Consider the following 13,789-nt stretch of genomic DNA (forward strand, 5'->3'; position numbering starts at 1 on the left):
TACTTAATATACAAACAGTTTATGGATGGAGCAATGCAAGTCTTGACGCATTGTTGAAGTAAGCATTCTAACTTACAAATTTGAATTAGTGGTTTAAGGTTTAGGATTTAAGACTAATTATAATTGATGATATTGGATGCAGGCTATTATCAAACATGCTTCCAAAGGAAAATAGACTACCCACCTCAAGAGACATAGCGAGGCGCTATGTGACATCTCTTGGAGGACTGGATTATGATAAAATACATGCATGCGTCAATGATTGCATTCTCTTTCGTGGGACGCATAAGGAGGCTCTACATTGTCCCACTTGTGGTGAAGCAAGGTACAGAACAGATATGAAGAGTTTTGATGTACCTCGTAAAGTCTTGCGACACTTTCCTATAATTCCTCGCATCAAACACATGTTCAAGTGCAAATCCATAGCAGAGCTCATGTCATGGCATTCCTCACATCGATCGGATGATGGCATGTGGAGAATTCCCGCAGACACTCCTGCTTGGAAGCATATTGAAGATGAGTGGCCCAGCTTTAAAACAGAGCCCAGAAACTTGAGACTTGGCCTGGGTATGGATGGAGTGAATCCATTTGGTTTCAAAAGCACCGCATACAGCGTGTGGCCAGTTGTGTTGGTGAATTACAACCTTCCACCATCAATGGCGATCAAGAAGGGACATCTTATGTTATCCCTTCTAATTCCAGGGAAACATAAAGTCAAGCATATGGATGTTTATCTTGAACCACTGATTGATGAGTTGGAGGAACTATGGAGAGGTGTTGCGGTGGTGGACATTAGTAGGCCTCCCTCCTCTCGACACTTCGACTTAAAAGCAGTGTTGATGTGGACAATGCATGACTTTCCAGGATACAGCGATTGTTCTGGTAAGAATTCTAATTACCTCCCTACTCTATTACTATTGGCTATATATATTAATTAGACGGTTTGACTTTATTATTCTAACTTTTATTTATATTTTAACAGGTTTGAAAACATCGGGTAAACATGCATGTCCTGTTTGTGGCCCTTCGTTAGTACATGAGTATGCTGATGGTTTGTGTAAGACTATATTCGATAATCATCATCGATTTCTCCCCTCAGATCATCCTAAATATGTTGCTAGTAAGAGTAACATTCCTCCACAAACACTTCGTGCAAAAGATTGGAAGCGTATTTGGGAGTCTACAACTATTCTTCCTCCAGATGGCATGAACAGGTATAGTGATGTTTTTTCAATCTTGTTTTGTGTAGTCTCTAATTGGATTAAAGGTCACATAGAGCAATCCCTTGTGCAGGTACTCCATTTTTTTCCGGCTGCCATATTGGACCCATCTTAAGATCAACCATCTTCTTGATCCCATGCACATCTTCAAGAATGTGGGATCTGGTATTTGGGAACATATTACTGGTAAACGAGACAATGTTAGCATACGTGAGGACTTGCGGGTCGCAGGACGTATGCGTCAAGCTTGGCCACGAGAGGTGGGTGGGCACGTTCGTCTTCCGCCTGCACCATGGATTATATCAAAGAAAGAGGAGAAGCAGGTAAAGCAGGCCATCACCACTTTGCGTACTCCCACTGGATGCATGAGATCATTGAAGGGAGCCTTTACAACCACTAAGAAAAGAGGTGTTGAGCAACTATATGGGTTGAAGTCCCACGATTGGCACAAGATGCTTCAAGTAAGTGTTTTCCAAGTCTTGTATGTACGTTGAAATTAAATTTTGTAATGCCATAAACCATAAATGTGCTCTTATGTGCGCAGTTCATACTACCTACTAGCATCGACCATTGTGGGAATAAGAGTTTGAAAAAATGTATTTATAAGATGGGCGAGCTTGTGAGGTATGTAAAACCAATGCTCAGATCACCCTTCATTATACCTTGCAAAATGAAGGTGCATGAGGTATAACGTACTATTTATTTATTTTTCAGATATGTTAGTTCCAAAGCAATTGATCCAGCCACGTTGGATGATGCGCGTGTTATGGCAGTGGAGGTGGTTTGTTTGGTAGAGGAGACTTTTCCGCGAACCATTCTCACAAGTCAACTACATCTCATTGTGCATTTAGTGGACGAAATTGCTTTATGTGGTACTGTGCATGCACGTTGGATGTTCTTCCTAGAGCGCTTCATGAAGACCTTAAAAGACTTTGTGAGGCAAAGTGCAAGGCCTGAAGGAAGCATGGCCGAGGGTTGGTTGATACAAGAGTCTCTTGTATATATTTCAGAATTTCTTGGTCAGGTGGACAGCTCTTTGCCACGACTATGGAGCAATGAAGAGGACTTGAGGATGACCTCTATTGTGCCTCAAGGAAAAGGACATAGTAAAGTAATTGACAGAACATTGATTGATGATCTCAATTTCACTTGTATCCTTAATAGTGATGTGATGAGCAGATGGGTTACAAGATATGAGGATGCAAAGACAAAAAGGCAAGCAAAAAGAGCTCTCTTTCGGAGGCAACATGGCTCTCGGAAGGCGTACCCTAAGCATCTAGCAACACTTCCGAATGATATCCATGTTGATTGGTTGCATGAGGAAATGGAGAGAGCAGAGAGCGACGAGGGGCTACATATCACGGCGGAAGAATGGGAGTATGCACGAGGATGCATGTCAAAGGTACATAGAACTAATGTTTTGCATTAGTTGTAAGTGATTTGCTTTTAATATTTATTCACATTGCTTACACAAATATTGCTTCTATTTTGGTCCAGTGCACTATGTTCAATGCTATATGGTGTGAAGGCAAGCATTTTCGAACACAAAGAATTGATGAAAAGAGAAATACACAAGATTGCGGTGTCATTAGTAGCTTTGAGGGAGCTAATGGAAAAATGGATGATTATTGTGGCATAATCCAAGACATATTTAGGCTTGACTTTCGTCGCTTCTTTGTGTATGTTTTGGATGTCAAATGGCAAATGAACGTGGTGGAAAAAGGGCCTGATGCAACGATAAAACGCCATGCAAGTGGATATGTAACTATTGACTCTACAAAGTTCTGGCAAACAAAGAAAGATAGGCTCGTATTGCCACAACAATGTGAGCAGGTATGCATTTTTTTACTAATGTGTTTCATGTACATATATGTCTAAGCTCGCGTACCCCTTCACTTTAAATTTTGATATGCTAATTAATTACTGTACTGTGTGTATTTGAGTAGGTTATCTATCTACCAATGGTGCATGACATCAAATGGTGGTACGTCATCCCTATTGCACCACGTTCCAAAGTGATGTATAATACATTCACTGATATGGAGCATATGGAGGATGTAACAAGCCGCAATGAAGATGATGACGTCGAACATGCCATTGAAGATGTTGTGATCGATGATCAAGAAATAAGAGATGATCATGATAATGAGGATGAGCATGCCATTTCTCATGATCATGAGAATGACCCTACCATTGAGGATGATGGTGATGTTGATGAGGATGATCAGGACATCGATACCATTATCAATGGAGTACAGAATATCGATAGTGGAATAAATTTAATCGTAGCCTTACCAATTGATCAAATGGATATTGATGTTGATCGTTTGGCAAGGATGGATCTTATTGAAGATGAGATCGAACCCTAACCAATCCGTCACTGTATGTTCTAAATTGATGACATTTCTATCATCTCATATGCATGATTTATTTTTGAATATATTTCATTGTTGTAAATGCATGTAGTGGGATTGTGTAATGATGTATACTGTAATGTACTATGAGATGGTTTAAGGAAAATAGTTTTTAATTTTGTAAAGGAATTCAGTTTTTTTCAGTTTTTCTCTTCCATGCGTGTATTAATCCGTGTATAGAAGCGTGTATTTGTCCATGTATAATAGCAAGTATTAATCCGTGAATATTACCGTGTATAGATGCGTGTATTACTGCGTGTATATAAACGCGTTTATACACGCGTTGATAAATGCAAATATACACGCGAACTTAAATGCTAAAATACACGCGCCCGATTCTATTCAAATACAAGCGCGACCATACACGCGTTCGTAATTTATCGCGTGTACGAAATGTGTGTATGGCAGCATTGTCTTGTAGTGAAACTATCCTTTCTAGCTATATTGCCAAAAAGATTAGGCTCCTTTATATAGCCATAACCGAGTATCGCCATTGCTTAACTAACCCCCAAAAAGTGATCAGAAAGGTCCAAATGAGGTAATGCTCACCCTACTCACCTTCTTTGAAGGAAATCTGAGAAATGGTGGTACAAGCTTCCTATAGAAATCTAAACCATAGAGATGGGCCAAGGGATAGCCTCTCTTGAGAAGCTTCTACTCAGACAATATTTTGGAGAAGCAATTGATGCGAAGGAAAACTATGGAAATTAATTATGGAGAATAATAGGTTGTGATCTAACAAGAATCAATGAATATTGGAAATATATTCAACACTTGATCTGCCAAGGGCAGCTATGTAATGATCCCTCCGCTAAGAACTTTTACATAAACTCTTATCCACAGGAGTTATCAGAAAAGGTTGTTAAAGATCTTCAAACCACAGAAGCTGAAACAGGTAACAAAGGTCTTAAGCAGCTTCAAAACATGACATTTGGAGAAGTGCATATTTATCCCTTTTACATTCCACGTGTAGCACTCTGAAAATTTAGTGTGTTTATTCTTGACTGTGCAGTTTCTGGGACCATATCAACCTTGTACTCATCCCTTAGTGCTACATCTTCTTTCTGTATCCCCTTCCCAGCTTCTTCTACTATGAGATCAAATCTTTGTTCCGAGGAAGGGCAGATATCACTCTCCTTTTAAGGGGCTATAAGGATTGGAATACATTATAGGACTCAGACTGCCTTGGTATTTGTTGTTCTTACCTTCTACCCACTAATTAAGCTGACTTTTCCTAGCCTCAATCTTGTCTTACACTAGATTTTCTTTTTACCATGACCCATTATCCTTTAGAGGAAAGACCCTCACCATCCTCCCTCATGATTTCCTTTCCTTTAGTCTCCATCCCTGGGCTTATAGCTCATTCCCTTAGTCTACATCCCCTGGCTAATACCTTATTCCGTCTTTTTTTCCCCTTGTTGTTTTCTCTCTTTCTCCCCTTCCCCTTTAACCAAAGGCTATTTAGGACATTTTTTGTTGTATGCCCAAACCCCCCGCATTTAAAGTAGGCCCTCGAGAAAGCTCCAAATTTAAGACCCAACTCTAAAATACTCCAATCTCCCAAGTCCACTTCTATCGATTTAGGCGTCTCTTTGGTAGTGTTCCAGGAGATGCAGACACTATTAGCTTGTCTACCACCCATCTCATCATTTGGCAAATACAACACCGGACCCAGAGAGTGAGCAAGCAATATCTTGGATAGCTGGTATAAGCCATGGGGGGAGGCCTACAATTTCGACCCATATAGGACATACATTTTGAATACTCTTTCTAACATCAAAGAGAGGATCAAAAGGAAACACATGCACTAACCATTGACCCAAGAAGAGAGGACCTTTGGCAAATAGCTCTGTCATCGACTGCCCCTTAACAAACAAAACATTGAAAAACCCTCCCCATCCGCTTGGAGCCCCTACTTCCCCTTGGTGCCACAGACCGGATGTCCCAGCCATGGATCCACCGTCTCATTGACCACTTGTCAATGTTGCATGCACCCCACTCATGTGGAAAGGACACCACACAAGTCCACTAAGCCACTCACCTTACACGTGTTCCAACTCGCCTCTCCTTTAGGAAATGATAAAATTCTAACCTAGAAATCCATCATCCTATATCCTACGAGGAGCAAGAATTAGAAAGTAACAAAATCATATTCTTAAAGAGATTTTGTGAATCATTGAGGGCCATCCGATGCCTTGCCCATCCTTTTCAATACCACTCGCCAACCTAGGCTTTAAGGAATCCCAATTTCTCTTGAATTCCTCAACATGTATTGAAATATTGAAGAAATAGAAAATGCTTTTAATTCCTCAACATTCCAATCCTCAAGCAACCGCTTTTAAAAACAATGGGAGGAAATTAATGGTAGTACCACTGTCCTTTAGAAATGAACTTTTTTTCTAACAAGTTTTTTATAAGAAGGATGACCTTGAAGTTCCACCTATTTTAAATGACCTTAACCGATTTTTCAACTAAAATATCAAAATTCCTCAACATTCCAATCCTCAAGCAACCGCTTTTAAATACAGTGGGAGGAAATGAATGGTAGTACCAGTGTCCTTCAGAAATGAACTTTTTTTCTAACAAGTTTTTTTATAAGAAGGATGACCTTGAAGCTCCACCTATTTTAAATGACCTTAACCGATTTTTCAACTAAAATATCAATTTTTATTCCTCAACATTCCAATCCTCAAGCAACCGCTTTTAAAAATAGTGGGAGGAAATGAATGGTAGTACCAGTGTCCTTCAGAAATGAACTTTTTTTCTAACAAGTTTTTTTATAAGAAGGATGACCTTGAAGTTCCACCTATTTTAAATGACCTTAACCGATTTTTCAACTAAAATATCAAAATTTTGGATCTTTAAATTCAAGCTTAGCCAAAATTACAACCAATTTTTCTCAATTTGAGCCGTGAAAATTACACTGAAGGATGGTTTTCTTATGTAAGACTGAATGAACGTACTAAAAGATAGACAATCTTGAGTTTGTCCCCCTATTTAAAATGTTTGTCTCGCTATTTAAAATGTTACTACTCACCAATGTCACAAAAAAACATCTTTTACTATAATTTTCATGGCTCAAATTGAGAAAAATCGTTTGTAATTTTGCCTAGCCTTGAAGCTAAAGGGTCAAAATTTTGAAATTTTAGTTATAAAACGACTAACCTATGCATTTTTCAGTAAAAACCGATTAGATTTGAAAGCCATCCTTTTTTTCATTGGTTAGAGAAAAAGTTTATTTATGACATTGCTACTCACTCTATTGTAGCCAACTACCGAACTACATTACATCTTGCTAGATCTTTTTCTGTGCCACTAAAAGATAGACATTCTCTTGTTTGTCCCTGTATCGACTAAAATGTTTCTCATAAGAGTCTATTCACTCTATTGTAACCAACTACCAACGTACATTACATCTTGCATGAGCAATAGCTCTAGAATTTACCCTTTCCACTTTCCAATTGTAAGTTCATGCCAAGGCTGTAACAAATTATCCAAACATGCACTTTAAAGAGAGGCATATACATGTACTTTTAAGGCTCATAGCAATACACACCCCCTAATGTGGTGCACCATTTAGACCACCCACGCACGCACACGCATATAATTAAGAACAGTTTGTTTGAATTTGAAGACTGTATCAAGAAAGGGTTCAGTCTCTAATTTTTGAAGGCTTGAGGCTCCGACGTGCATCACATAGCCCGAATCGTCATGAATCATGATTGACTGAATCCCGAATTACTGCATTCGCCGTAGAGTTAATTACAGACTTCCAATGCCTAGGAAATCAATGAAGGAGCGTGCACCAAGTTTCCAACAATTCACATAATCTGCTGAAACCCAAATCGGACATGATTGATCAATGCCTAAGAAATCAATGAAGAGGCGTACGCCAACAGGCACTAATTGGTCATCACAGAGGTTCTCTTGAGCTCCTTTAGGCCAGCTTCTATCGACAGCAGACGTACTGGTAGTAGTGAGCATATTCGCTTTAGTGTTTACAAGCCAATCATGATATAATCTAGGCGTCTGTGAACATGATAAGTCTGTGCCTTCTTGTTTAATTGTAGGACAGCGCACGAGAACAGGAGATGAGAGGAGCGATGATTGTCCTCCAAATTGAGGAATCCGGCTGTGCTTTGTGGTGTGTACACTGGCCTGTGTAGTCACTTCCTGATTAAGTGCAAAGCCACCTGCTTTTGTAATTAATCCTGCAAAGGTGAATTGCTCTGATCATTCTGATGCGTAAATAATGGTTCGTCAGTACAAAGAGCATTCTTCAAAAGATTAAACTAACCGTAGGAAGGAGCGGCCGCTCGTTGCATCGATTTTTCTTTGCTGTTTAATGAAGATGACTTCTTTTCCTTTGGCGGTGTTTCACTCCTCCCGTTTGTATGCATCGCGAGTACTGCGCCTGCCTGGACTGCCTTGCCATGATCACGTGCCAATGGTTCTTCACGGCGTTGTCCGTCCGGCCGGGAAACAATAGAGTGATCATCGCCCACTTGTTCCCGTACACACGGTGGGCGCCCGCAAGACGGCCTTCCTCTTACTCAGTGAAGGGCCCTCGATTAATGCGAGGGTCGAGATGGTTGAACCAACGAAGCCTGCAGGCTGCCTGCAGCTCTTGCCTGCAAAAAAAAACATAAAAAGCGGTGTAAAATGAATGCTTTCATTAATTAGCACAGAAGGATAAGATTAAACCCAACCTGATCGGCCTTCAAGCTGTCGAGCTATGAGGTTCCAGTTCCGAGGGCCATGCTGCGCCACCAGCTTCATCAGCTTCTCATCTTCGCAGGTTCTCCAATAGCCTCTCGTACACTGCTGCACAGCCCTACCCAGGGCCTTTACCTCCTCTTCATTGCCGATAGAGCACAGCTGCATGTCGGAGGATGATTGGTCCATTATACGTACGTTTGTTTTCCTGGTACTTTATAATCAAGCCCTCAGAATCTCCAAAGAAAGGGCCCGAGGTGGTGTGGTCGAGGGTCTGTGGGGTTAACTGGTATAGGTATTGACATTAGAACGGCAATGATGTCTATCGACTAGACAAGGATCACCCTCCACGCGCGCATGCGCACTTCTTTTCTCTTTCTCATTCCTTTTTACAAGCAAGCTCTATGTCTTTCTATATATACTAGTCGGTATGTCTTTCTATATATACTAGTAGGACCCCTTCTTAGCACGTCTTTTGAGGCTTCCGAAGCAAATTCTACCCAAACCTCCTCTTTTCCTTCCTGAACCAACAAATTCTTGCCACTTGGTAGCTTTGTAAAACTCTTCCTTGAGATAATATAGAGATATAGAGAAGAGAATAGAGATAAGAAACTAGTGATAGCTTTGTAAAACTCTTCCTTAAAATAATATAGAGATATAGAGAAGAGAATAGAGATAAGAAACTCATTCAATGTGCAAATGACTTGATGGTGACAACTAATTGTGAGCGGCAATACATCTAGGCTTGTGGAAAAGAACTATTCCTTTTAAAAAGTTCAAAAATATGAAACTCTTCTATATATATATATATATATACATGAGACTAATTCAATGAGTAAATGACTCATAAAAAAAAATCTCCTTTCTCATTTATGTGAAGGGCTCTCCTCCTCTTGCCAAGTGGGACTTTCCTTTGCTTGCCATGTGGCAGGTTACAAATAAGAGATATATAGATACTTTGGTCCCCCTACCCCCACACACACATAGGCACACATAAAACATAAAAATATTGCAAAGACGATGATGATGATAGTAATAATAAATCCTTTAGTTTCTCAATTTCTCTTGATCTTCTCTTAAGCATTTGTTTTCTTTTCCTACATCTTTTCACGATTCCCTTATTTATTCAAACTATTAATTGGGCTTCTCTAACCCTCCCAATATTCTCTAGAGTTTCTATGCCTACTTAATTTGATTCTTTATCTATAAACTCCCACCTTCTCTACCTAATCCCCTTCATTAACAATGATGTCCCCTCTATTTTTTCACCACATGATATCTCAATCACTTATCTTTTAAAGCAGTAATCTCAGTGGTGTGGACAAAAAAGTATAACTCCAATTGTTATTAATATGTTGAAACCAACTCACATCAATGTTTGTTTTCATGTTAGAGAAGTTGCTAATTGTGGTATCACATGGAAGTTGTAATGTCATGTTCTAAAAATGAATATGTATAGGATGTCCACATGGATTACAATGAGACACAAGCCACTAATTTTCCAATAGCACATGCATATACATTGGCTACATCTTTATATAGGCTAGTGCTTTGTCTTTTATGTGTTGTATTTCAAGTTGTAAATTTTCATGGCATCTTTGATTTGTATATATGGTGGTGTATGTTAGCAACACACATTTTTCGTGAGAAGAAATTATTGTGTGACTACTCTAATTCTTCACTAGGATCACAAAATAACAAAAAGTAATCTCCCATCTTAAGAAATAGCTTAATATCTAAAGCAAAAATCAATGATTTTACCATGATTTTAGGTCTTAGAAAATTATGGTTATACTCGTCATGATTAATATGTACTTTTCTAACATATCTTAAGAGTTTTACAATAGTTTTCTTGTTATTTTTTCTAGAAGTAATTGGACATGGTTTATATTTAAAAGAAATATAAAATTTAGGGTAGTAAGATGCATGGGTGATATAGAGCTCTAACTTCTAGTAGGGATAAGGTCCCAACTTCGATGCTTGGTCGCTACACACATGCTTGATCCCAAGCTCGATGTTTGGTCGCTACACACATGCGGGGGCATCGGTATAAGAGGACAAGGGGAGGACACACTGAGGTGTGTGTACATACAAGTAGAAAAACTCTTTTTAAAAAAGATTTAGTAAAACGTAAGTAGCTCAGAATGTAGGCAAGTTTTCACCCAAGGAATTAAAAATAACTACCGAATTTCAAGATTGTTAGTTGTGATGATTTTCGACTTGAATATTTTTCCTCGAAAAGACCCAAACTCTTGATCTTAGCGCTTGCAAAACGTTACACAAAACCCTCATGGTTTCTCTCACAAAAGCCTCACAAAGACCTATAATGGTTTTTTTTTTGGGTAGAATGGGACAAGTTACAGTGGTGGTGACTATAACTTTCTCCATTAAAAAATAAAATCATATAGTCTTTCTTTTTAAACATGAAAGAATAAGAACAAGAAGGAGAACAAGGGATTAGGAATTTCTTCTTCATTTTATTCTTATTTTTTCATGACATGGCAAAGGATAACAATAAGATCTTCTTCACATAAACAACAACAAGAGTCTTTTCTTCTTCGTTTTATTCTTTTTCTTTCATTGAAACAAAACAAGAAGAGCTTCTTCACGTAAACAATGAGCAAAAAATATCAACTTCATAATGTATAACAAAGAAAATTTGGTACTTAAATAGAACTCAATCTCTTCTTTGTTGGAGTCATCAGTTGAGCTATTAAATTACCCAAAAGAAAGAACTAGGAACAAGGAAAAAGTTGTGTGTGTGTGAGTGAGACGTAGAGATCATATATATATGTATATGTGTATACACACACACGCACACACATGCATATATGATATATATATATATATATATATATATATAGAGAGAGAGAGAGAGAGAGAGAGAGAGAGAGAGAGAGAGAGAGAGAGAGAGAGAGAGAGAGAGAGTCCCTACATGAGAGAGTTTGGAGTGGTTCATGACAACAATAATCACATAATCGTATGAAGCAAGGATCAAACACTGAAGAAAACCTTTGGATGGGGATGACCATATCTTACGGGAAAATATTTCCTAGGTGTAGAGTTTGACACTAGAATAAGTATAACATCAATCAATGTTTACTACCACATCAATCAATGTCTACTACCATCCTTCAACAACAATTGTAGAATGATTATGAGGAAGACATTTGCACCCCATTACTACATTTAGATGACATGGTATATTGGATGAATTTGTAAGAAATAATCAATGTCCTCCAAACCACCCCAAGACTTGAGTTTGCTTACTTGGATCGTAATGTAGACAACCCTTACATATTGATTGCCATCTCACAAAATAAACCTCGCACGTCTAGATTTAACAAACACTCATTTGATACACTCATTCATGGAGAAGAAAACCATAATATAATGTCATAGGCAACATGGGAATCCCTAGGCCCATGATAAAATGTCATGGGAATCCCTAGGCCCATGATAAAATGTCATGGGAAACATGGTATCCATGGGCGCATGATCCCTTGATTCCCTTAATACTCAATCCTATGCAGCTAAGCCTAAAGTTAGAAGTTTGAGATGCTTCACTCAAGTTGTTCACAATACTATGATAAGTAAAATTTGTACAGATGTGATGCATGTGAAGGGGCCAAGCAATGATGATGTTTTAATAAGATTTTTTGACGCGGCACAATCCCAATAAACCTGAGTACTTACCAATCAGGGTCAAATGAATTATCTGGCGTTACAGGGAGTTGTACAGTGCTACATCTTCAAGGCCCTCTAGGAATCACCCAATCAATCTTATGTCAGAAAAATTGTCTCTATCATTTCAACGAGAAAGGAGATATCTCACCCAATTGATATATTCTCCATCTCTCTATATTACGTTCTATAACTATTCGATTGAACTCCATCAAGTTTCTTTTCTTCAATACACCACTTTGAAATCCTCTTTCAAGCTGTCAAAGGTAGCGTTGTCTTCCACCTTCAATGATTGAAACCACTCTCCTACTTTTCCATCTAGGGTGAGAGGCCAAAGGCACTCACGTTAAGTTGATTGTCTACATGGCCAAATTCCTCACAAACTTGGTTGAGAACATTTATAGATGGGGTATGGGGTCTCTATTCCCATCAAACTTAGTGATCCATTTAGAAATGTGAGAAGGTTTATTTCTCAGGTGTCTTGGCTCTTGCACAGGTTCAGCAAGTGCCGATGGTGCATTCCTTGAAGCTACCTTCTCCTTATTTCCATGTCTATCCTCAACATTTTGGTTGTTAGTTTGGCCATGGCTAGTGTTGCTATAGGTTGGGGTATGATGGGCGAGGGTGCTAGGCCTAGAGTATAGTATCCCATTTGTGGCCCTTGCCCCACTAGTGGTCCATCGTGTAATTTGTTAGGGATCCACATGGTATCTGGGACTACAACAAATCGGAAGAACAACAACATTTTTTAATAATGTTTTTAAAATGTTTTTGGAGAAAAATGTCAGGGATAATAATGCTAGTATGAGAAGCATTTTTCGCTGTCAAAATACTGATGAGCTGTAAAAAAGCGTTGCTTAGTAGTGAAAAAAGCATTGTTATACTGTAGAACATAAAATGCTTCTTAGTAACATGGCCTGCAAAAAGTATCCCTCTTCTTTTGCCACCACATCATTTTTATCTTTTGAATGCACTAAACTCGGTACTTTGAGTTTTTTTTGCAAGTTTATGTCTATTCTATCTCTTCTACCCTATCCTCCTCAAGCTCAAACAAGGTATGTCCTCTCTTTTCCTTCATCTCCTATGCAAACAAGCTTTCCATGAAAGCTTTCTTGTGAGTATTTCCCATCTCTTTTATTTTTTTTCCTTCTTATTGAAGCTTAACCCTAACCGTAGATTCTACATGGAAACCATAGTTAAGAGCTCTCCATGAAAGCCTCACAAGGTAAGAGATCTTGATTTTTCTTTATACTCTTTTTTCTAAATTTGGTTTGATTCTGTAGGATTTCAACACATACCATCATCACAAGGTAAGAGATCTCTTTCTTATAGGTTTTTTCTCTTATGGTTCTACATGTTTATAGAGTTTGTATGTTTTAGGGCTTTAAGATTTGGGTTTGTTATTAATACTTTTTTTCTTAATTTGGTATAATTTTATAGGTTTTCAACACATACAATACCCATGCATGCCGGTAGATTCCAATGGATGTCGGGTGCTACCTAGGCATGCTGGTAGCTTCCAATGCATGTGGAGTGCTACCTAAGCATGCCGGTAGCTTCCAATGCATGTCGGTAGCTTCCAATATATCTCGGGTGCTACCTAGGTATCCTGATAGCTTCTAATGTATGCTAGTAGCTACTACCTAGGCGTGCCAGTAGCTTCCTATGCATGCAAGGTAGCTACCTAGGCATGCTGGTAGCTTCCAATGCACGCCGATAGCTTTCGGGTACCAAGAGTTTAAGTTTGCATAAGAG

General features: G+C 38.8%; 1 protein-coding gene across 2 annotated transcripts; it reads right to left on the minus strand.

Moving 5' to 3' along the window:
• Window positions 1-7,041: 7,041 nt before the first annotated feature.
• LOC147621155 (transcription factor MYB52-like) lies at window positions 7,042-8,718 on the minus strand. 2 transcript variants are annotated; one of them, XM_086824496.1, is made up of 3 exons: window positions 8,344-8,718; window positions 7,932-8,265; window positions 7,042-7,845 (listed from the first exon to the last, which is right to left on the minus strand). In XM_086824496.1, the coding sequence occupies exons 1-2, from the start codon at window positions 8,537-8,539 to the stop codon at window positions 8,129-8,131; spliced, it is 333 nt and encodes a 110-aa protein (XP_086680622.1). In that variant the 5' UTR covers window positions 8,540-8,718; the 3' UTR covers window positions 7,042-7,845; window positions 7,932-8,128. The 2 variants fall into 2 exon arrangements, with proteins under 2 accessions (XP_086680622.1, XP_086680624.1); XM_086824498.1 differs by lacking the exon at window positions 7,042-7,845 and having other exon boundaries at window positions 8,133-8,260.
• Between the last annotated feature and the right edge of the window lie 5,071 nt (window positions 8,719-13,789).

This window comes from Cibotium barometz, chromosome 30, assembly GCF_041138505.1.
Source record: "Cibotium barometz isolate CiBa-2024 chromosome 30, ASM4113850v1, whole genome shotgun sequence".
NCBI classification, from domain to species: Eukaryota; Viridiplantae; Streptophyta; class Polypodiopsida; order Cyatheales; family Cibotiaceae; genus Cibotium; species Cibotium barometz.